The following is a 26,093-nucleotide window of genomic DNA, read 5'->3' as shown; positions in this document are numbered from 1 at the left end:
ATGAGCAAGGTCCTAAAGCAAACATTAGCAGAAGAAGCAACTACACAAGTCAAAGATAGAAGATACCAGAGACGTGACTTTACAAGTACTAACACTAGTGATTCATCACATAAAGAAGGAAAGGGAGAATTTGTGAATGAAGCGAATGCTAATGCTAATTACAGGCGAAAGCTAGCAGAGGAGTCACTCAGAACTGTAATGTATTTGAGCTGTTGGGGTCCTAACTAATTTTTATATTTCATAACTTGTAAATATCTATTTTGTTCTGTTTCAAAGGCTTCGTTTACTTCAATTTCATGACAATGGTTAACTTTAGGTAATTTATATTCATGTATCTATGTCCTTTCTTTTTAGGCCACCATTTAAATCTTGTCTTTATTTCTAAAAATTGTGCAAATATAGCCCTTAAGAAATTTTTCTTTCTGACATAATTGTTAGATTCACATCTAATGTTTACTCGTATATTGCTCAATTTTACAATCAAAACATCAAAGTGTCATTTAACGGTTACAATGAGTTACAAACTTTTAGACCATAGTCTAATTATATTTTGTTATACAATTTTTAATTTAATCCGAAAAAGATCTTTAGATCATAATTAAAAAAACTTCATACGTTACAAGATAAATAGAAAAAGGATCTTGCTATATACTCCCTCCGTCCCAAAAAATTTTTCTTTGTTTGACTTGACACAAAGTTTAAGAAACAAAGGAAGACTTTCGAAATGTGTGGTCTAAAATAAGCCTTAGATATTTATGTGGCTGTAAATTATCTCATAAAGTTAAACTATTTTTAAATATAAAAATGTGTCAATCTTTTTGGGACAGATTAAAAGGGAAAGGAAAACAATCTTTTTGAGACGGAGGAAGTAATTATTAAAAAGAGAAAATCAGCCAAAATTTCACCTTTTTTTTTTTCCGAAAAGAAGGACAAAGTGACTGGTGAACACTATTTCTACCTATTTAGGTCCCCAGCAAATGAGGTGCATAACTTTTTCCGCCTTCTTAGCCTCCCTCAATCTTCCCTTCTCATTATCCATGCATCCCTTCTTTCTAATTAACCATCTCACCCAGCCACCATCACCGGACTCCGCTGTTGATCTCGCCGGAGAAGTCCTGACTCCGACCGTCATGATTTCGTCGTCTTTAACTATATATGAATTCGTTAATATTTAAAACCTGAATTTCATGAAAGCAGAATTAGAGATTTGAAAGAGTTGTGGGATCAAGGAATTAAGATGACTTTGCTCCAATTAATATGGAATTTACATTTACTTGATAGCTTGACCCCTTGGGGTGCGGTTCTTTCCTAGACCCTGCTAACGCAGGATGCTTTGTACACCAGGCTGCCCCTTTTTTTTATTGCTTGACCAAAAATATTTTGGCGGGGAGGTATATTTTGCACTGCACTTTGATATTCAACGGTTTTGTGAATAAATTAGTGTTGGTACCTAAGGATTATATGGGGCAAGTTTGTCTCAACGGAGGATCATTGTTTGAAGATGATTCAATTTTATTGAAGAAACTAAAACACCCCTAAACTTGACACGAATTGCAACTTCAGTCCCCAAACTATTGTTGCACTTCAAGACACCCCTAAACTAATACACCCCGAGTTGCCACATGGCACAACAAGTGTATTCACACACCAACAGGCGCGTGAGAGGTGCCTCATCATTTTAAAAAATGTGGAGAACCCATTTTTTAAAAATAAATCTGGACTGGATTTTTTAATAAAAAATATGGAACTTTTTAAATCTTGAAAACTTGAATTTTTTTTAATTAAAAAACCTGGACTTTTTAAAAATTCGAAAAACTAAATAAACCCATTTTTCTAAAAAAGAATCTGGAAAATTGAATTTTTGATTAAAAACCTGGACTTTTTTAAAATCTGGGATACTAATTTTTTTAAGAATAACGTGGAAAATTGATAATTTATTTCTAGATTTAAAAACTAATCGAATTTTTCGGGATTTTTTTTTTTTAAATGGGTTTTCCACATTTAAAAAAAAAAATCAGTTTTTCCAATTCTTTTTTAAAGAAGTGTCTTAAAAGAATCATGAAAATCTGGATTTTTTAGGACACTTTTAAAAAAATATCAAGTTTTCATTTTTTAAAAAAATCCATTTTTCACAGATATTTTAATTAAAAATCTAGTTTTTTAGTTTTTTTTTTTAAAATCAAATTTTCCAGAATTAAAAATAAACATTTCATTGTTCCAGATTTTTTATAAAAAAAATCAGTTTTACTATTTTTTTTCAAAACAATTTATCTATGTGGAGGACACATAGGATGAAAATGCCAAGTGGATGGCGAGTGCATTCCACTTGCAGTGGCATGTCGACTCGAGGGTGTATTAAAACCCAGTTACCCAAGCTTAGAGGTGTCTTGAAGTGCAACAATAGTTTGGGGACTGAAGTTGCAATTCGTGCCAAGTTTAGGAGTGTTTTAGTTACTTCAGCCTATAAGTATTGATTCACATATTGATGGATCTCCGTTCCATTAATTATTACTCTTGATTGTGTATGTGGTCCTTAATATCAATAAATTGATGGCTTATGTAATTTGCAAGATCTGGATTAATACAGGGTGAAAATCATTTTCACCCCTAACTTTGCTTTAAAAATCAAACTCCGCCCTTAACTTTGAATAATAATCATTCTCTCCACTTTATCCTAATTGAATTTTTTTAAATTCCTATTTTACCCTTACATTATCAACTTGTCTTTTTTTTCTTTTACTTCATCTCTTTAATCTATATAACAAACTTCCTATAAGAAAATAAATATTATTTTCGAGACGAAAAAAGGAAAGTAAGAAATGCTAGTTGAGTATATTACTTAATACCATTCTATACTGAAATAAATGAGAAGAATAAGAATTGTTTTATTAATAATAATCAAAACTATGATATTTATTTATACAAGTAAAAAAAATAACATGTAATAATACCTTTATAAATATATTTCAATGCACGTAATACAAAATAATTAATAAAAATAGAGGTTACTCTGATATTTATTTATACAAGTAAAAAATAACAGGTAATAATACCTTTATAAATATATTTCAATGCGCATAATAAAAATAATTAAATAGAAATAGAGTTATATTCCATAACAAATTCCTAAAAGATTATCTATTATATTATAAATAAATTTTAAATTATAATTCAAAATATCCTATTAATGACAACCAAATATATATATATATATATATATATATATATATATATATATATATATATATATATATATATATATATATATATATTGTCACGACCCAACCCCGTAGGCCGCGACTAGTGTCCGTGCTGGACACTCAAACGTACCCAATGACCCAAACCAGCATATTAGCAGAATATATCAATATAAAAGTCAGTCAGCGTTACTAATTATCACAGATGAACAAATATAGCACATGGAAGCCGATAAGGCTATCACAGATCATATCAACCCAAAACATATACAGAACCCACATGTATGTCTACAGACCTCTAAAGAACACATCAGAATCATAAGACGGGATAGGGCCCCATCGTACCCCTGAATAGCATACATATGTACAATGACAGAAGTTGTACCAAAATATAGGCTCCGGACAAAAGAGCGCTCCAAAATAGCAGAATATAGTCCTAAGCAGGCGGGTCAGCAATCCTGTCGTCTGTACCTGCGCGGCATGAAAACGCAGCCCCCGAAGAAAGGGGGTCAGTACGGAATATGTACTAAATATGTAAAGCCTGAAGTACAGAAATAAATCATAGTCGAAACAGAACTGGCAGAAAATGAGTGTAGTATCCAGATTATTAAATACGTATTTTCAGAACATAAAGAGTGTATGCAGAAACATATGCCATATCATATCCGGCCCCGCCAAGGGACTCGGTGAGCAGAACGTGGTCGCCACCCCGACACTGGCGCCACAACACATCATGCTCCAGAGTAGGGAATAACCCCGTAATATAACATATCATATCAGATGGCCATATCAAATCATGTCATGTCATATCAGAATGTGTGTACATGGCACAACATACTCCACAACCCATGTACAAGTAAACCTGCCCCCTCACATCGAGGCACGGCGAACAATGCAGTGGGATACGTTTGACAACATATCCTGGCCCGGGCTCAGTGAAGGAAACATTGAGGCATCCACGAGTGGAGTAGTGAGAAACTAAATGCAATATAAAATACCATATATTTCCAGAGACTAAATAAGACATAACGTACGACAAATTGAAATAATGAAATCGGACAGAATCATAGTAGGTGTATTTCGGATGTCATAATAAGTACGGAAAAATAATCTTTCTGAGGTCGCTTCCGTATTCCAAAAAATAGCTTACAAGACTCACGAGAACTATTAAAACAATTGTCCTTTAGTAGCTAGAAGGATAGATAAAACGTTTCATTTTTCATGGCTTGAAAATAAGACATTAGTACAATAAGGGACAAGTCGGGAATAGTGGGCCCACCTCGGGTCAACTAAAGCGATGGGCGCCAATTACGTATTTTAAGTCTATGGAGTCACCTATGGAGGTTCTAGGGACATTCCCTAACTTTCAAGGCAATTTGAGAAAGCTTGCACAATTCTTTTAACAAACCATACAATTAGTATTCAATTATATTGAATGAAAAAGGGGCATTTTCAAACGCGGATTCCGATGAACAGAATACTTTCCGAGGCTCAAATCCGATCCTAGTACACCTAGGACATGCCAAGAGAAGGAAAGGGATAGCTTTACATACCTTATTCGCTCTTTGCGCCTTTCCAAATTCAATTCCCGTTTCGTCCAAAATCTACAATTGGTCACAATTACCAATTATCAATTTCAAGTCTTTAAGAATTCAATCTTAATTCATATTTGTCTACAGAAATTTGGGCAGCATCTCCCCTATATATATAGCATCCCCGAGAATTTAACTCGGCCAAAACAATCAACAACAACCCAACAACAACACCAACCACAACAACAATCGCTACAAAACACAATATAGCATAACTATTCCTCTTTCCAACATAGTACAATAGTTTTCATTCCAACTTCACATTTTCAAATCAATACCAACCTTCTCATAATCATTTACTAATCAAGATCATTACAATACAATTTGGAAAAATTTCATATCGTTCCTACAATATATTCACAAGATATACAAAATGTACAAACTTTCCACCAAAGCCATAATCTATCCAAAACTTCTAATCTTTAACACACATATTCATAACATATTTCCACCTTCCAATTTCATCAACAATCATCATAATATGCACCTTAACAACTTCATTTCCATAATATCATAAAATCATACTAAAATGTCATAATCTTCTACATTCAATTTCAATGCCAACTTAAACCATTTTTCCTTCCTTTACACTATAAGGATCACAACAACACAACTAACATATTAAACAAAATTAATTCATTCCCATTCCTTCATGGAGTACCACACGGCCAACACCACATTACCAACCTCAACTAAATTCATTCAACTTTCATTTTCCAATATAAAGTCCACCACAACTACAACTAGAATACATCATAAAATTCAACTCATCTCATCCATACAACATTACACACACACGGCTACATATATATAGACACACCCACTTTGTAATCTTCCATATTTTCATAATTTCTACTTATTTCTACATGCTACAACACACACACACACACACACACACACACACACACACACACACACACACACACACATATATATATATATATATATATATATATATATATATATATATATATATATATATATATATTCCAAAGTACAAGGAGCAAGATCTTACCTTCTTTTCTTCCAAGCTTCTTCACCAAACCCACTTGCTAATTTGAAGAAACAAGCTCCCTATCTTCCAAATTAGCTACACCAAGTTGTAAAGGACCCTTAATTTAGTAGGAAAATCACAAGATAAATATTTTTGGATCAAGATTTTTGAGGGGTGAAAAACCTAGCTATGGCCGAATGGCCTTCAAATTTTTGCTCTTCTTTGTTTTGTTTTTCTCTCTCTTGGTTTCTTGAATGTTCTACTAGATAATGATCCACTTCTATTTAATTGGCACATGGGAATTAATTAAGATCATAGGTTGGGCCTTGGGTTGGCCGGCCACCCCCTTAGCATTGGGCCTAAATTTTTCCATCATTTATTTTGAGCCCAATGACTTATGGATCACATTTTGTAATTCCCGAAACTAATTTCCGAAATTCCAATTTTGCCCTTAGCCTTCCTCGACACTTCCATATTAATATTCTTTCATAAACAACTCATGTTTTAAATAAAATCAATTATGACCTTATTTCTTACAAGTCAAAATTATTTCCAATTTTCCAAATGCGCGAAAGTACGGGATATAACATCCTCCCCCCCTTAAGAACATTCGTCCTCGAATGTTAGATTAGCCGTATAGGGTCTGTAAGCACTTCGGGGGATTTTCTTTTATGGTCAGCAAAATTGATACACATTTATTATTGAATATTACCAAGTAAGGAATTTAGATTACCTGTGGGCGTAGGAAACAAGTGAGGATATTTCTTCTTCATTTCCTCTTCAGTTTCCCAGGTCATCTCCTCCCTGTTATTATTCCGCCACCGCACCTTAACGGAAGCTACCTCTTTATTCCGTAATCTCCTTACCTGGCGGTCCAGAATGGCTACCGGCTGCTCTTCGTATGATAGTCCCTCTGTCACCTGAATATCATCTGCTGGAAATATTCTGGAAGGATCACCGACATATTTACGGAGCATGGATACATGAAATACTGGATGTACCGCTTCCAGGTCAGATGGTAGATCTAGCTCATAGGCGACATTCCCAATTTTTCGAACAATCTGGTAAGGCCCAATATACCGCAGACTGAGCTTCCCCTTTCTACCGAATCGCATTACGCCCTTCATAGGCGATACCTTCAGAAATACCCAATCACCAATCTGGAACTCCAAAGGTCGACGTCGTTTATCAGCATATGATTTCTGTCGACTCTGGGCTGCTAATAACCGCTCTCGAATAAGTTTCACCTTATCAACTGCCTGTTGGATCATATCTGGGCCTATTAATTCAGTTTCGCCAACATCAAACCAGCCGATCGGTGACCTGCACTTTCTGCCATACAAAGCTTCGTAAGGTGCCATCTGGATGCTGGAATAGTAGCTGTTATTATAAGCAAATTCAATCAGTGGCAAGTGATCATCCTAGCTACCTCTGAAGTCAATAACACAGGCCCGCAACATATCTTCTAGCGTCTGTATAGTGCGCTTGGCCTGTCCGTCGCTCTGAGGATGGAATGCTGTGCTCAGACTCACCTGAGTCCCTAATCCTTCCTGAAAAGATCTCCAGAAGTTTGCTGTAAACTGGGTACCTCTGTCAGTGATAATAGATATAGGAACTCCATGAAGTCTCACTATTTCTTTAATATATAGCCTGGCATAATCCTCAGTGGCATAAGTAGTTCTGACGGGGAGAAAATGGGCTGATTTTGTAAGCCTATCAGCAATAACCCAGATGGAGTCATACTTCCGTGGAGTGCGAGGCAAACCTGTAACGAAGTCCATATTAATTACCTCCCACTTCCAAGTCGGAATTTCCATTTCCTGCAACAGTCCACCCGACTTCTGATGTTCAATTTTGACCTGCTGACAATTTGGGCACTGGGCGACGAACTCTGCGATATCCCGTTTCATGCCATCCCACCAGTATAGGCATCTGAGATCATGGTACATTTTTGTCGATCCAGGATGAACAGAATAACGAGCATAATGCTCCTCGCTCATAACCTGCTGCCGTAGCCCTGCAATATCAGGTACACACAACCTGCCTCTGTACAATAATGTCCCGTCCGGTGTAAACTCGAACGGAGTCTTCTCCTTTTCATTGGCTGTGTCTCTGTACCGTGCTAAAACAGGATCTTCATATTGGTGCCGCTTAATATCTTCCCTAATAGATGATTCAGAAACCCCTCGGACAGAAATCCGCGTACCTCCAGAATCGGCCAGGCGAACCCCAAGATTAGCCAGCTGGTGAATATCACGTACTATCTCTTTCCTGTCTGGTTGCAAATCTGCCAAGCTACCCATAGACTTGCGGCTGAGTGCATCTGCAACAACATTAGCTTTGCCCGGATGATACAGAATATCTATGTCATAATCTTTCAGAAGTTCCAGCCACCTCCTCTGCCGCAAATTCAGTTCTTTCTGCTTAAAAATATATTGGAGGCTCTTGTGATCTGTATATATATATCAACATGAATGCCATATAGATAATGTCTCCATATCTTCAGGGCATGGATAACCGCTGCTAGCTCCAGGTCATGGGTAGGATAATTCCTTTCATGCTTTTTGAGCTGCCGGGAAGCGTAGGCTATAAATCTGCCGTGCTGTATTAATACACAGCCTAACCCCACGCCCGATGCATCACAATAAATAACATACCCATCTGGTCCTTCTGGAAGAGTCAGAACTGGAGCTGTAGTCAACTTCTCTTTCAGCAACTGGAAGCTTCGTTCACAAGCATCAGTCCACTGGAACTTGGCTCCTTTCTGAGTTAGCCTTGTCAAAGGCGCTAAAATCGAAGCAAACGTTTCCACAAATCTTCTGTAATAGCCTGCTAATCCTAGAAAACTACGTACCTCCGTGGGCGTCGTGGGTCTAGGCCAATTCTTTACGGCCTCAATCTTCTGTGTGTCCACCCGGACACCATCAGCTGCAACAATATGTCCCAAGAATGCCACTGAAGCCAGCCAGAATTCACATTTAGAAAATTTTGCATATAATTTCTGATGCCGAAGCACCCCAAGTACCGCTCTCAGATGATCTGCGTGTTCCTCCTCTGATCGAGAATAAACCAGAATATCGTCAATAAACACAACCACGAACATATCCAAGAACGACCTGAATACCCGGTTCATCAGATCCATAAATACGGCTGGAGCATTAGTCAGCCCAAAAGACATCACTCTGAATTCATAATGCCCATAACGGGTCCGGAATGCTGTCTTAGGAATATCAGCCTCTCGCACCCGTACCTGGTGATAGCCCGACCGCAGATCTATCTTCGAAAAACACTTAACGCCCTACAACTGATCAAACAACTCATCAATTCTGGGGAGGGGGTATTTATTCTTTATGGTTACCTTATTTAGCTGCCGATAATCAATACACATACGCAGCGACCCGTCTTTCTTTCGTACAAATAATACCGGAGCTCCCCAAGGCGAGGTGCTGGGTCTGATGAAGCCTTTTTCTAACAGATCCTTTAGCTGTTCTTTCAATTCTTTTAATTCTGCAGGTGCCATTCTGTACGGGGGAATAGATATAGGCTGAGTATCTGGCAGCAAATCAATAGTAAAATCTATCTCCCGCTCCGGAGGAAGACCTGGAAGCTCATCCGGGAATACATCTGGAAATTCATTAACAACTGGGACTGACTGAAGAGTCGGTGCTTCTGCTTTCAAGTCTTGTACACGAACCAGATGATAAATATACCCCTTTCTGATCATCTTCCTCGCCTTAAGGTATGAAATAAACTTACCTTTCGGCGTTGCTGTATTACCTGCCCACTCTATAACTGGCTCCCCGGGAAATTGGAAACGAACCACCTTTTTTTGGCAATCGACATTAGCATAACAGGAAGCTAACCAGTCCATACCCATAATAACATCGAATTCAATCATATCTAACTCCACCAGATCTGCCTTAGTATCTCGGCCACATATAATTACAGAACAGTCTTTATATACCTGTCTCGCTATAATAAAGTCCCCAATCGGTGTGGCTACTTCAAACGGCTCTATAGGTTCAGGCATTATACCAATTTTACTAGCGACGAGAGGAGAAATATATGACAATGTAGAACCTGGATCAATCAATGCATACACAGATTGGGAGAAGACCAATAATGTACCTGTGACAACATTTGGTGAAGCCTCCTGATCCTGGCGGCTGGCCAAAGCATAAATGCGGTTCGAAGGACCGCTAGTACTGGAAACTCCACCACGGCCTCTGCCGCGACCTGCTGGTGCTGAGGTACTCGGCCTCGTAGGGCGCATAGCCACCGAAGAAGATTATGACCCAGCGGCTGATCCGGTAGGCTACGCTGCACCACCCAAATTACCCTTATATGGGCAATCTCTCACAGAATGGCCCTGGCGGCCACAAGAAAAACAAGCGCCTGTGGCCCGGTATCACTCTCCATGATAGTATCTCCCACAATAAGAACACTGAGGCCTGGGTGACCTCATCTGGCCGGAACTCCTGTCTACTCGCGAACCTGAAGCCCTGGAGCTTTGGCCTGCTCCTGAATACCCTGGGCTATCAAATCTCCGGCCTGTAAACTGTGGAGGTGTACTCTGTACCGGCTGGGAAGATTGTCTGCTAGCCTGCTGCTGCTGCTGGGGTGGCCTGCTCCGAAAATCCCCAAAATACCCAGCTGATCTGGCCCTCTTGGGCCGTCTCCGATCCTGGCTCCTGTCGGGCTGATGTCCCCTATGTCGGTCCTCCATACCCTGGGCATGTGCCTGTATACGGGCAATATCCATACCGGGCTGAGCAGCCAACACCAAACAACTGTCGACCAAATAATCGTCTAGCCCCATAATATACCGGTACATCCTGTCAGCCATAGTAGCTACCACAGCAGGTGCATATCGAGCCAATGAGTCAAACTCCAAACTATAATCTCGGACGTTGCGGCCTCTCTGTCTCAGCAATAAAAATCTGTCAGCCCTAGCCCGCCGTAACTCCGGAGGCAGAAAATGGCCAAGAAAAGCCTCAGCAAACTCATCCCAGACGGCTGGGGGAGCACCGTCGCCTCTGGATAATTCCCAGGACTCGTACCAATTAGCTGCTACATCATACAACTGGTACGAAGCCAACTCAACTGACTCGGTCGCAGAAGCCTTAATCAAGTGTAACGTGCGCCGCATCTTTCTGATAAACTCCTCGGGATCCTCCTCGGGATTTGTCCCGAAGAACTCTGGAGGACTACAGGTCAGGAACTCACGGGCCCTCGAACTGTCACGTCTGTCTGCACGGTCACCTCCCAATCCGTGCCTCTGAACCTGTCCCGCTACCAATCTGGTCAGCAACTGGACCGCATCTCTCAGGGCCCTATCCTCCGCTCCTGGCTGTGGAGCTGGGGGCTCAGGTGCTGGAGCCTCTAGGGCTACTGGTGAAGCCGCCCCCTGATCCATGGTGGCAGCGGCTGGTGCCCCCGACTCCTCTGATGATGATGACGTAGTAAAGTCTGCTGGCCGGGGCGCAGTATCACGCATAATCTGAGCAAGGGTCCGAGTAACTTTCTGAGCCCGGCTAGTCTCTCCGGCCGCTGCTGACTTGCCCTTCTGGGCAGCTGTCGCCTTTTTCGGAGGCATGGCTGAAAAATAAGACAATTCGTTAGGAATGAGTCATCCTAATAACACAGCTCTATCGCACGATCTAAGATAAGAAAGAAGGGTAACATCCTAAATGCCCTGTAGCCTCCTGTTTATAGGTGTGGTGCACAACACACCGATAAACAAGACTCTACTAGACACGGTCTGTAGACACTCCGAGGACGAACTGCTCTGATACCACTTTTGTCACGACCCAACCCCGTAGGCCGCGACTAGTGTCCGTGCTGGACACTCAAACGTACCCAATGACCCAAACCAGCATATTAGCAGAATATATCAATATAAAAGTCAGTCAGCGTTACTAATTATCACAGATGAACAAATATAGCACATGGAAGCCGATAAGGCTATCACAGATCATAGCAACCCAAAACATATACAGAACCCACATGTATGTCTACAGACCTCTAAAGAACACATCAGAATCATAAGACGGGATAGGGCCCCATCGTACCCCTGAATAGCATACATATGTACAATGACAGAAGTTGTACCAAAATATAGGCTCCGGACAAAAAAGCGCTCCAAAATAGCAGAATATAGTCCTAAGCAGGCGGGTCAGCAAACCTGTCGTCTGTACCTGCGCGGCATGAAAACGCAGCCCCCGAAGAAAGGGGGTCAGTACGGAATATGTACTGAATATGTAAAGCCTGAAGTACAGAAATAAATCATAGTCGAAACAGAACTGGCAGAAAATGAGTGTAGTATCCAGATTATTAAATGCGTATTTTCAGAACATAAAGAGTGTATGCAGAAACATATGCCATATCATATCCGGCCCCGCCAAGGGACTCGGTGAGCAGAACGTGGTCGCCACCCCGACACTGGCGCCACAACACATCATGCTCCAGAGTAGGGAATAACCCCGTAATATAACATATCATATCAGATGGCCATATCAAATCATGTCATGTCATATCAGAATGTGTGTACATGGCACAGCATACTCCACAACCCATGTACAAGTAAACCTGCCCCCTCACATCGAGGCACGGCGAACAATGCAGTGGGATACGCTTGACAACATATCCTGGCCCAGGCTCAGTGAAGGAAACATTGAGGCATCCACGAGTGGAGTAGTGAGAAACTAAATGCAATATAAAATACCATATATTTCCAGAGACTAAATAAGACATAACGTACGACAAATTGAAATAATGAAATCGAACAGAATCATAGTAGGTGTATTTCGGATGTCATAATAAGTACGGAAAAATAATCTTTCTGAGGTCGCTTCCGTATTCCAAAAAATAGCTTACAAGACTCACGGGAACTATTAAAACAATTGTCCTTTAGTAGCTAGAAGGATAGATAAAACGTTTCATTTTTCATGGCTTGAAAATAAGACATTAGTACAATAAGGGACAAGTCGGGAATAGTGGGCCCACCTCGGGTCAACTAAAGCGATGAGCGCCAATTACGTATTTTAAGTCTATGGAGTCACCTATGGAGGTTCTAGGGACATTCCCTAACTTTCAAGGCAATTTGAGAAAGCTTGCACAATTCTTTCAACAAATCATACAATTAGTATTCAATTCTATTGAATGAAAAAGGGACATTTTCAAACGCGGATTTCGATGAACAGAATACTTTCCGAGGCTCAAATCCGATCCTAGTACACCTAGGACATGCCAAGAGAAGGAAAGGGATAGCTTTACATACCTTATTCTCTCTTTGCGCCTTTCCAAATTCAATTCCCGTTTCGTCCAAAATCTACAATTGGTCACAATTACCAATTATCAATTTCAAGTCTTTAAGAATTCAATCTTAATTCATATTTGTCTACAGAAATTTGGGCAGCATCTCCCCTATATATATAGCATCCCCGAGAATTTAACTCGGCCAAAACAATCAACAACAACCCAACAACAACACCAACCACAACAACAATCGCTACAAAACACAATATAGCATAACTATTCCTCTTTCCAACATAGTACAATAGTTTTCATTCCAACTTCACATTTTCAAATCAATACCAACCTTCTCATATTCATTTACTAATCATGATCATTACAATACAATTTGGAAACATTTCATATCGTTCCTACAATATATTCACAAGATATACAAAATGTACAAACTTTCCACCAAAGCCATAATCTATCCAAAACTTCTAATCTTCAACACACATATTCATAACATATTTCCACCTTCCAATTTCATCAACAATCATCATAATATGCACCTTAACAACTTCATTTCCATAAAATCATAAAATCATAAAATCATACTAAAATGTCATAATCTTCTACATTCCATTTCAATGGCAACTTAAACCATTTTTCCTTCCTTTACACTATAAGGATCACAACAACACAACTAACATATTAAACAAAATTAATTCATTCCCATTCCTTTATGGAGTACCACACGGCCAACACCACATTACCAACCTCAACTAAATTCATTCAACTTTCATTTTCCAATATAAAGTCCACCACAACTACAACTAGAATACATCATAAAATTCAACTCATCTCATCCATACAACATTACACACACACGGCTACATATATATAGACACACCCACTTTGTAATCTTCCATATTTTCATAATTTCTACTTATTTCTACATGCTACAACACACACACACACACACACACACACACACACACACACACACACACACACACACACACACATATATATATATTCCAAAGTACAAGGAGCAAGATCTTACCTTCTTTTCTTCCAAGCTTCTTCACCAAACCCACTTGCTAATTTGAAGAAACAAGCTCCCTATCTTCCAAATTAGCTACACCAAGTTGTAAAGGACCCTTAATTTAGTAGGAAAACCACAAGATAAATATTTTTAGATCAAGATTTTTGAGGGGTGAAAAACCTAGCTATGGCCGAATGGCCTTCAAATTTTTGCTCTTCTTTGTTTTGTTTTTCTCTCTCTTGGTTTCTTGAATGTTCTACTAGATAATGATCCACTTCTGTTAAATTGGCACATGGGAATTAATTAAGATCATGGGTTGGGCCTTGGGGTGGCCGGCCACCCCCTTAGCATTGGGCCTAAATTTTTCCATCATTTATTTTGAGCCCAATGACTTATGGATCACATTTTGTAATTCCCGAAACTAATTTCCGAAATTCCAATTTTGCCCTTAGCCTTCCTCGACACTTCCACATTAATATTCTTTCATAAACAACTCATGTTTTAAATAAAATCAATTATGACCTTATTTCTTACAAGTCAAAATTATTTCCAATTTTCCAAATGCGCGAAAGTACGGGATATAACATATATATATATATATATATATAGAAACACACACACATGCACTTGCATGTACATACATAATATATACTTAATGTATGTAACATTAAACTATTAATCTTAAAAAAGTAACACTTGATTTTGTGATAAATTCATAAAAGGATTATTTTACTTATAATATGAATTTTAAGTACAAAATCTATAAATATCTAGGTTAAAAAAATAAATTGTATATAATATAAAAAGGTATTACATAAATGGAGGATTGAAAATGTCAAGAGTGAAATAGACATTGCATAGGATAAAGGAGAGAGAATGTCTATTATTCATAGTTGAGAGGGGTTTGATTTTTAAAGTAATGTTGGAGGGTAAAAATGATTTTCACCCATTAATACATCCTGAAAACAAGCATTTCTCATTATTTTAGATTTGTTAGTATTTAAAGGGGAAGTATGCCTTACCGTATTTTTGTTTGCTCCTTAGGGTACATATGCAAAGCTTGGTTGGACACAAGGATCGTTTTTGCCGTCCCGTCTTCATTCTTCCTCAAGGTGAATCTGCACTGTGCTTTAAAGAAAGAATGAAGAATATTCCATGTCATGCTATGCTGCAAGAAAATATCCATAGCATTCAGTTATCTTTACTATCCCCTCTTTGATGATATATGTTGTGAGAATTTACATTTATGCATTTCCTGCAGAAACATAGGTCAACTGGTCAAGGTTAAGATAATGAAAAGGCAAGGTGAATGGCAAGGCGTCCACATCCCTAGCAGGTAGCATCAATTATTTGTAATGTTGGAACTCTAGAAGACCACTAGATATCATCTCTTTTTTTTTTTGGGATAACCAAGAAATCCGAGCTCCAGTGTCACACGGTTTGGAACTCTGTGGATAATGAGTCCCCCCTTTACCCTTCTTCACTTAAATACCAGACTCTTGTCTCTCTTCAAATAAAAGATTCTGGCTTTTTCCTCTAGCATAATTTTGATTGCGATGTGGCTTCTCTTTCTCTCTCTTTATATATATGTCTGTGTGAGAGAGAGAGGAGCGCGCGCCTACATACGCATGTATGTTTTGCTAGCTGATTGCTCAGCATGACAACCTTTTGAGTTATAACTGTTTTCTTCTTCTGTTTGTCCAAACTTGCAGAATTAGGTCAATTATTTGCCTAAACTTGCCTAGCTTTTCTGGTGGACTGAATCCTTGGGGAAAACCAAATAGCAGAAGACGCCGGGATGTATGTACTTTATACTAGCTTCTTCATCCATCTACTTTTCTTTTTCTTGGTGCGTGCATGCTTGTGTGAGCTTCCAGGGATATCGATATTTCTGCCTGAAAACTATTTCTTGTTTTTCCCCTCTTTTTTTTGTTCTATTTAAGTGTATGTTCACATGCCATGTGTTTTTCAATGTGATGGCAGAGGGACTTGACTCCACCATTTGTTGATGATGGCCTTATTGAGGTTGTTGGCTTCAAAGATGCTTGGCATGGAATGGTTCTTCTCGCTCCAAACGGTCATGGGACACGTATTGCACAGGTTTGGGATAATATTGTGCTCCTAAAAATATAAGTATGCCTATTTATAACTCATTATAACTCATATTGCAAGTTAGGATGAAAAGGTTGCATAAGATCTACATAACTTCCCTAGACATTTCCAACTGCTTGGCACTATACTTTGTCAAAATGAGCTTGGAATGATTAAGGACCGTTTGGCCATGAGAGTTATTCACTCTTTTCGGAATAATTTTTCACTGTATTTCAAAATTTGTTACGTCCCGTATTTTTATACATTGGGACAACCCGGATTAACTATGATAAATTAAGGCCAAGACTATTCCGGGATTTGAAGTCGGGACTTTTGACCTTTGATTTTATTTTGAGACATAAGTTATATATGAAATTGTTGGCATTGAACATTTAGGAAAAATTGGATTGGAATTTAAAAATCTTGTGCAAAGGGGCATTGAGGCCGTGTATATGGAAATGGTCCCACACATTGTGTGGCCAATTTTAATTGGTCCAACACATTGTGTGGGCCAAAGGCAATGTAGATATTTTGTGGACTTAAAAGATGAATTCTTAAGTCATCTTCCACACTTTCAACACTTAGAAAAAAAAAATTAAGAGGAGTTGAAGAACAACTCCCCCTCTCTCTCGGCCAAAGTGGAAAAAAAACCAAGACCATTTTTAGCCTTCTCAAAAATAATTCCTTGATACAAACCCACTATATTGAAGTCCCTAAGTAGCATGGAAGAGTTGTTTGGGTCATCTAACCATTCATTGTGTCCAATTGCAAACCCTAGCCATTTGTGGTATTGAAGAAGAAAGGTAAGTTTTGCTCTTGTTCTATGTGTTGTGAACTCTTATTTCATGTTGTAGTATGTTAATATGGATGAAAATCATGAAATATGGTGTGATGAAGTTGGGCCGTGTGTTTGGTGTTCTAGCCGTGTATATGGGTGTTGAATTGGATTGATGAATTAATTCTTGTAGTATGTTAAATTGTTGTAGTGTGTAGAGTGACTAAGAATCACCATTATATGCTTGTGCAGTGGTAGATGAATATGGGTCATACTATATGCTAAAGGACACACTAATGTCGCTTAACGTTTTAATGGTTGTTGTGATGACTTTTATGTTGGAAATAAGAGTTAAATGTCCCAAATTGATATGGTGAGTGTTGCGGACTGATTTGGAGAACTTTGTGCAATTAATGCAATCTTTATCTATGAGAACCATCAACATATGTATATGTGTAGTGTGGACGAATGTGGGCCACATAATATGTCGAAGATCGCATTAATATCGCTTAGCATTTTAATTGTCGTCGTTATGAATTCTAGTTTGGAAATGAGCATGTAATGACTCAAGATTAATGCTGAGATTTTGTGGGCTGATTTGAGGGTTATTGTTGTTGACACCCAATTTTGTCCCTTTCCTATTTAATTTACCCGGGTTTCTAAATTTACTGACAAGGAAGTGAAACGAATCAACAAGAAAACAGACCCGAAAAAAAAAAAAAGAGCTGACACCGAAAAAAAAAGGGCGAAAGAGATCGGGCAAGATCGGAAAAAAGGGGACTCAACATTGTTTTGGAAAAGGGGGATTTTTAAGTATTTAGAGGGGCTGATTTAAGGGTTTTGAGAGAAGAGGATTCAGTAACTTTAGGGGATTATTCAGTGTTTTTGGGGAATTCCACTTTGTTTCTTGACATCAGTTCGAAATTCAAAACCTTATTTCTGTTTGCTCTTTTATTATTTAGGTGTCGAGTATGTAAAAAGTTTTGGGGGATTCAACACTGATTGGGGAGATTATTAGATACGGAGTATTTTTTGTCACCAAGTCTTAAGCTTCTTTTATTCTGTTCTTGATTTTGTTTAAAATCAGAAAATACTTTTGTTGAAAATATGAGATTTGTGACGAAAGGTTAAATTCTTGATGATTCGATTAACTTTCGTCGTTGCTCGGCAAGAATTTTAACTACGACAGAGATACTTTAATTTTTGACTCGAGTTTTGAAACTGTCAATACGAGAGTAGATTTGAGGCCTCGACGATCCCAGTTCACTGTACCACAAAAGGTAATATCATCTCTTGTTTAAATTTCTTTAGCCCGACAATGCTGTGTTGAAATCATTGCTAGACTTGAAATCGCATATGTTCTGTTGACTGTCCAGTCTTTCCAATTGGTTTCTTAATTCTGCATTTCTGTGCTATTTGGAGCGCAAACATGGTTTAATCGATTTTATAAGTGCCGTAGCTTTACCTTGCTTTGGTCTGTGAATTGCGAAGCATGATTTATTCTGATTATTGAGAATTTGCAATGGTTTTATATGTAGCATTATGAGATAAGCAAGCATGTTTCAGTTTTTCCCCTGAATCCGCATGTACCATATGTTAGTTGAAAATAAAATTCGCAAATGATTGATGTTCAGTGTGATATCCTGTAATTATCCTCCTCATCTCAGTTTATCTATGCTTAGCAAATCAGTCCCGAAATCCTTTAAAAGGTTTCACACTTGGCTGTTGGTTTGTTGGCAATTAGTTTTTGATTCAGCCCAGAGTTTGTTTAATTAAACACAAGCAGTGCGCTTAAATTTAGTTCATGTAAAGTGTTGCTGTTTCGACAAGATGATTGATGTTTGTGGTTATTTGCATTGCTCTTAATGCTATAATACTATGTTTTGTTTCAACTTTGTCAAAATATAGTCGTTTAGCCTTATGTGTACTTGGAAGACTAGCCGTGTGGATTCTAAAAAAAAATATCATTTATGTATCTTTGACTAAGTTATAAATTAGCTTAGGTTTCGATGTCATCTTGTTAAGTTGTGATCTTCTTCGGTTTAAAACGCGATTTGTGTAACTAATTAACCATGAGTTTCTTAAGTCTAAAAACTCTAATTCAACTATGTCTGTCAAAAATCAATAGGCTTATGGTCTAACTATATACAGTTGCACCGTATGTCCAGTTCTGGTCATAAATCAGTAGGCTTATGGTCTTTTTGTGGTCCGAATATATAACGAAGATTCCTACGTTGATGTCTAGCTACTGTGGTTCTGTTTCCTGTTAACATGGTTTTCAAACTCGTCCACTCTAGTTTTGAAACTAATAATGATCTTGTAATGAGAAAGATTAGCCAAATGGGTAGTCCTTTTTAATCTGTCATCTTAGTTTTACCTGGAGATGATGTATATGATGTCACATGTTGTGTTCCAGATCTGTAAATCATGAATACAAGTGGTATGAAAGTCTTGTTTCGATGGAGTTCGACATAGAACTATCACTTAAGTTAATTGTTGAAAATCATGTTAATTAAACATCAAAATCTGTACAATCTCGTATTCTTTGTTTGGTAATCTGGTTAAAGTTGGTTAGTATATTCTTGGAAGGATTTTTTTTTTCTGGTTGGGCTGTATCTGTTAGAAATTTCTTCAAAAATCTGAGCTTGTAGTTAATCATGTGGTTCCTTTTCTTCTAAAATATCAAATTGTTTTTTAAATGACTATGTTAATGGATGACTTAAACCAAAACAGTCCCCTGTTTCTCCCTTGATTTAAACCAGTATTTCTTCTAATATAAAGTCACCAAATATGTTGTGATAGAGGTTTAAGTTGTATCTTCTGGCTGATATCCCTCTCCAATGTTGGGTAAGATTTTAGTTTGTCTCTGCTCCCCGAAAGAGATTGACAAGGCGTTTACATTGTACATTTTTCTTGTCGTTCCTTGAACTCAGGAACATAAGAGGTTTCCCTCTTAATGGTTATTGATACTGCCTCGAGATCTCCTTCAAAATAACTGAATTTGTTATTTAAACTTCTATTATTTGAGACTGCAAGAATAGACATGTATTTGTGTTTGCTTATCCCCTCTTAAAGATCTAAACTTTAATTTTGATTGATATATTAAACTTGGACAAGTTATGGTAATTCTTCAGCGAGTGAAATATTTTATGCTCTCTTTGTTAGTCGCTCTGTTGTAGCATTTTATTCCTACATACTCATCCTTTTTTCTTTCACATTCTTTTTCTTTGCATGAACGCCGGAGCCGAAGAGTCCTACTTTGAGACTCAACGACACCGTTGCCCCATGGAATTCGCAGCAATATATTAAGGTTGCTGGGCCGAAGCCCAACAGCAAACAGATCACATCATTCTTTAACGGACTGAGCCCATTTAATTTCTTTGCTTTTCTATTTTATCTTTGTGCATCTAATTTTGTTGTATGACTAATTCTTTTGTTTGTTAATCTAGATGAACTTTTTAGCAATTAGTGGAGTTTAGTCTGATAATGGGTAGTTAATTTAAGGAAACTAATAATAATCAATTCCATGAAGTTTCATTTTTTTTTAATTATTTATAGAATCTATAATATTTACTTTTAGAAATTCAATAGCAAATTCATATTTTTGAGTCAAAAGAATCATAACTTATGCTTATTATTATTAGAAATTTAAAATATCACAAGTCCTACATTAACGATTAGCTTAATCTAAGGAATAAAAGGGCAAACTAATTTAACGAATAACTCTTTCACTTTAGTTTCTTTCCAACACTTGAAATACATATTTATCTAAAATAACTTTTAAAACTTTTATTAAATAACTCTTTAAATTTTAGTCATTTTTTTCAAATATATATAAACATCACTCATCCCATTTCTTTTTGGTTTATTTATAATTAAAGTCTTATTAAATCACTACATTTTCTACAAGTATTATTTTAAACATTATTATTACACTTTCGTTAAAAATCAGCAACATTTATAAGTCGTGTTTACAAAAATAACGTTAGGCATATTCTTTTATACAACTTATTACTTTATGTCTTATTTCTAATAACATTATTACCTTTTACTTAAAAAAAAAAACTTTAGCTATATTTATAGGTTATTTCCCAAACATTTATAATACTATATTTACCTTTAGCCTAATTAACCATAAGTCCGGTCGGTTAATCATTGTTAATGGGTCTTAAAGGGTGCCTAATACCTTCCCTTTAGACTAATTGAACCCTTACCTAGAATCTTAAGTTTCGCAGACCTTAAACAGAGTTAACTTTAAACAATAACTTTAATAAACTTTAGGTGTCCTAATTCACCATAAATAATTAGGTGGCGACTCCTTAAAACAAACAAAAACAGGGATCTCCAATACGTCATACTTCTAACTTTAACTTCTTCCAGGTTAAAATGGGGTGTGACAATTGTGCGTTGATGTAATTTGTGTATTTTATGGAATTGATATCGTTATATTGTGAATTGTGATACAAAACATGAATTGAAAGTCGGAAGGTGGGCACAGTGGGGTTCTCGGTTTAGGGGGCTGTTTTCGGCCAACTTGGAGAAAAATTATTGGATTGTTGGAAAAATTATGTAAACTGTTAGAATGCCCTTGAATATTGTTAGTAAGGATTCGGGTTGATAATTGAATGTGTGAGCGATATCGTGGCTTGAATGTAAGCCGTTGAATTGAATAGTTGGAAAGTTGTTGAATGATGTAAAAGAGAGTTACTATTGTTATTTTGTCTTTCGAATTGATTATCGATGTTGCTAGGTTGGTTATTGTGGTTGTTGTTGTTGATTTTGAGCGAGTTAAATTCTTGGGATGACCTATTTACAGGGGAAATGCTGCCGAATTTTCTGTAGAATTTAGCGATAGTTTGGAATAAATAATTGCTTAAGTGCCTATGATTAATATTGGATATTCGTTGGCGTACTTGTAGACCTTGGGGAGCCCGAGGCGTAGATTGGGATTAGCTTTAGATTGACTAGCTTGGAGTGCGTACGAGGTATGTAAAGCCCCATCCTTCTTTCTTTTGGCATGATTTAGTTTTCAATAGGCTAGATTATAAGCCTTGAGGAAAATTCTAAAATTCGAAATCCGAGCATGTTATGATCCTTATATATTCCTTGGCACTCATATGTATGATTTGATGAAATATGACCCATTATGCCTTTGAAATAATCGCATTCCGAACTTTGCATAGAAAGGTTTCACTTTAAAGAATTTCGTAATTTTTGAATGCCATACCTTTCGCATAAAGACTCGGATTGTTCCAATATTTTTATAGAAGTTGGCATGATGTATAATGAGTACGTTTTCCATAGGCGGGCCCGACTCGGGTCGATACCCGTCCGTGGGTCCCGCGACTTTCCTTTATGTAATTCGGAGAATTTTTGAAAGAATTTGTTATGACTATTATTTTGATTTTCAAGTATGATCATTTTACTTATGTTTGAGTTCATGACAATGATTTTATGCATATGACTACTCACGACTCTACTCGTGCATTCTGTTATCTCTTTCGCCGAGTCCCGGGCCGGTTCTGTTGTCGTGCGCACTTTGATATACTCCGGAGTTATGCTGTGCTTATGGTTCACCGAGCTACTCGCCAAAGAGGGTCGGGTTCCACTTATATATGATGTTGTGGTGTGTATGGCGTTATGCTGTGTTATGATATGTGACGGGGGTTCGGAGGTTAGAAACCTTTCCGGTGTTATGCTGTGTTATGGCGCCATCGACGGGCGGGCGACCATATTCTTCTGTACCTTTTGCATGACTTACATATTTTTAAAGTAAACATTTTGATACGTTGGATTTGTACATATTCTTTGTACTACTATTTCGTTTATGTCTCAGGTTTGCTTCTGTATATTCTGCTTTGCATACTCAGTACATATTTCGTATTGACCCCCTCTCTTCGGGGGCTACGTTTCATGCCCGCAGGTACAGACGCACAGTTTGGTGATCCACCAGTCTAGGACATCCTCTTCTGCTATTTGGAGTGCTCTTCTCATTCCAGTGCCTACATTTTGGTATATATATTTTTGTTCGTTGTGTATGTATATATTTGATCAGGGGTACGGCGAGGCCCTGTCCCGCCATATGTTTTGACTGGTCTGTTTAGAGGTCTGTAGACGTATTTGTGGGTGTGTGCGCCTACTTCTGTTCATATGCGATTGTATGATCCTATATGGTTATGGCAGCCTTGTCGGCGTGCATTCTGTATATGTTTTGGGCCGTTGCGCCATCCGTTAGCCTTGTCGGCTTTTGATACATCTGTTAGCCTTGTCGGCTTTTGATACATTTGATAGCCTTGCCGGCTTTTTGACATATATATATATATATCCGCATATGGTTGCGTTGAGATGTGTTTGAACAGTTTGATATGGTTTTAGACGACATATAGTATTTATGGCCGTATATGCTATTTGTGTGTGATTCGATTGAATAAGTACGTCAGGGTGCCCAACTAGGGCGCCAGTCACGGCCTACGGGGTTGGGTCGTGACAAAATTAGTGTTTGGTTATAAAATTTCCAAATCCAACTTGAAAATTGGAGTTCAAATTTGGAAAAATGCTAAATTTGTTTTCCAACTCCATCTTCATAAATTCCAAATAAAATGCTCTATTCTCTCCTTTGCAAGAGGTACAACACAACGCTATCTTCAACTCCAACTTCATAAATTCCAAACAAAGCAAAAAATATTTGGAATCTATGGCCAAACGCCTACTAAGAAACTTGCAACTACTTGACCTGCAGTATTGTTGCTTAAAGGCATATTCATAGAGAATTTGTCCGAGAGGAACAGATCTTTTAGAGCTTTGAAAAACCAGATTTTTGTTTCATGGAAGCCCCCACGGCTTTGGTCTAGTGATAAGAGCACAATAAGTAATTAATGTGCGGGTTAGATGTAGGTCACAGGTTCGAACTGTTCCACAGACAAAAAACCTGGCATATAAGTGGATAGGATAGAGGGGAGAGCCCATTATCCGCCGAGTTTCGAACTGTGCGTCACTGGTCCTCGGGTATTTCTTGGTTAGAAAAAAAAAATTATTACCTGATTTTTTCTCTAAAAACTAAGCTGCCAATTGTCTTATGTTTGTTCAATTTTCTTGCTTGTAGGCACATGGAATCCGATTCGAGTTTCACAAGGGTGCAGCTGACCATACATTCATGAGGATTGATGGGGAACCATGGAAGCAACCTCTCCCTGTAGATGACGACACCGTTGTGATAGAAATATCTCATCTTGGCCAAGTTAAGATGCTTGCTACCCATGGTTGCATATCCAAAGGTGTTGATGACCCTTCAAGTCATGGAAATCATGATGCTGATGCCGATGACGATAGTGATGAAGAAGATTCAGTTAGAGATGAGCAGAGAAAGTATGGAGCAGCAGACACTTTCAAAATTCCTGTTGACATTGATATTTCTCGCCTCAGTTAATTCTGTAATCCATGTTTGTTAAAAATTTGCTTCTACAACCTCCATATTAAGCTAGAGTGGGGTATGATGGCATTGATATTTCAGTATTTGCATAGAGAATTACTTCTTGGTATATGGTTCAAGAGACCCTTGAAGACTCTCTTCATGAACATGTAAACTTTATATAGGCAAGGTTTGAGCCTAACTATGTTTGGATTGTTGTTTCCTAAGGTTTTATAATGTACCATTTTGTTTTGTACTGTGGATACATTGGATAGATAGGATTGTTTGTTGTGGTCTATGTTGCTCGGACTCTTCAAAAATGTTTACATATGTGTGTCGGATTCTCCAAAAAATAGTAGACTTTTTTTAGAATCAGACACGAGTGCGGCATCAAAAGTGAAGAGTCCGCGCAATTTAGGTTGTGGTTTAATATAATTTTTCTCGTAATAGTTGATAAGTTTACTAAAATGCTCATACTAATGCAAGACAACTTCTGTCTCATTTATCACCAATTATGCCTTGAAATAAATTAAGCTACTAAATTCAAGCAACTCAAGGATTAATTAAGTACATGTTAATAATATTAACAGCAATAGTAAGTGCATGCCGTTTATATCCAGCAAGCTGCATAATAAAACTATTCAGCTAAAGGAGTTTTGTTGCAATATCTGCCTATTGTCTTGATTAAAAGTGGATACATGTTTACATGGAAGTGTTACATTTCTTGAATAACTAGTGAACATCCCGCGCTTCGCATGGTTATAAAAAAACCTAAATATATTTATCAAATGATTTTTTTTCCTACTATTTAAATAGCTAAAGAAATTAAAATGGGTTGTATATAGCTATTTCTAATGTAATGAATTATTGCAATACAAATCTCACATTCACATTAGTAAATTAATAATACTAAACTTAACTACAACTCTAATTTTTAATCTCGCACTAAGCTAATACAGAAATTCCAAACAAATATAAAACTTTACATAATAATTATTATTGCATCGTGAAGGGAAGAAAAAAAGAACTGCTATATACCACAACTATTAATGCAATCCTATAAGAAATCAAAGTAGCTTTAATTTCGAAACAGATTTAGTTTAAGCATCATCTCTATTTTTTGTATAATTCTGCCGTAAGATGGCAGCTACCTTCTACAAAATAACCAAAATTACAAACATGAAAAGGTGGACTGCAACAAACATTCCCTTTCCAATCTGCAGAATGGACAGTCCCATTCTGCATATCCAAAACCAAAATTATCTAAGCTAAGTTCTATACAAAAAATAATCACCCGTTCTGATAGAATAAAAAAATATACAGAGGAGCTTCATGGGAGAAGATACAAAATATAAACCAATTCAGGAACTTGCCGGCCAAATAAATTATTTTCACAACCTTATGTCGGAAACTTGCAATTGGCATCTGATCCTTGTCAAGCCCCTTGCTTTCTCTAGGAAAGTCATGAAATTGAGAGTCATCAAGCATCGATTTTTAGCATCCAGTTTGGACAGGGTATCTGTGACTTGATTACCTTCGTGAATCGGTGAATGCAGTGTCGAATTATGACTAAATTTTGATTAATAATCTGCCATGCCTAATTTATTAACTGACAAAGATGCCAAGGAGGTTTGTTCTCCCTTTCAACATATCGAGAACAACAATAGAGTCGCTATACAAAATAAATCTCATTAAACTATTAAAAGGAGCAAATCCGTGTACATATTGAGAGAAGTTGAAGAGACAGCCTTGAAT

At 37.5% G+C, this 26,093-nt stretch overlaps 1 protein-coding gene across 1 annotated transcript; it reads left to right on the top strand.

Annotated features, from left to right (window-relative positions):
* LOC132609077 (diacylglycerol kinase 5-like) lies at positions 1-24,594 on the top strand. Its single transcript, XM_060322909.1, has 6 exons — positions 1-195; positions 15,109-15,176; positions 15,326-15,400; positions 15,777-15,864; positions 16,048-16,164; positions 24,033-24,594. Exons 1-6 carry the CDS (start codon positions 1-3, stop codon positions 24,354-24,356), a joined length of 867 nt encoding a protein of 288 aa, XP_060178892.1. The 3' UTR covers positions 24,357-24,594.
* Positions 24,595-26,093: the final 1,499 nt, after the last annotated feature.

This window comes from Lycium barbarum, chromosome 1 (genome assembly GCF_019175385.1).
Source record: "Lycium barbarum isolate Lr01 chromosome 1, ASM1917538v2, whole genome shotgun sequence".
In the NCBI taxonomy this organism is placed as follows: Eukaryota; Viridiplantae; Streptophyta; class Magnoliopsida; order Solanales; family Solanaceae; genus Lycium; species Lycium barbarum.
The sequence above is the reverse complement of the archived record's forward strand: the minus strand, read 5'-3'. Positions and strand labels throughout refer to the sequence as shown.

What these genes read in the sequence shown, in the direction of transcription:
- LOC132609077 (XM_060322909.1), top strand. Translation starts at nt 1, where the DNA reads ATGAGCAAGGTCCTAAAGCAAACATTAGCAGAAGAAGCAACTACACAA. An exon ending in CAGAGGAGTCACTCAGAACT is followed by an intron (nt 196 to 15,108) that starts GTAATGTATTTG and finishes TTTGCTCCTTAG; the next exon opens with GGTACATATGCAAAGCTTGG. An exon ending in GGCGTCCACATCCCTAGCAG is followed by an intron (nt 15,401 to 15,776) that starts GTAGCATCAATT and finishes CCAAACTTGCAG; the next exon opens with AATTAGGTCAATTATTTGCC.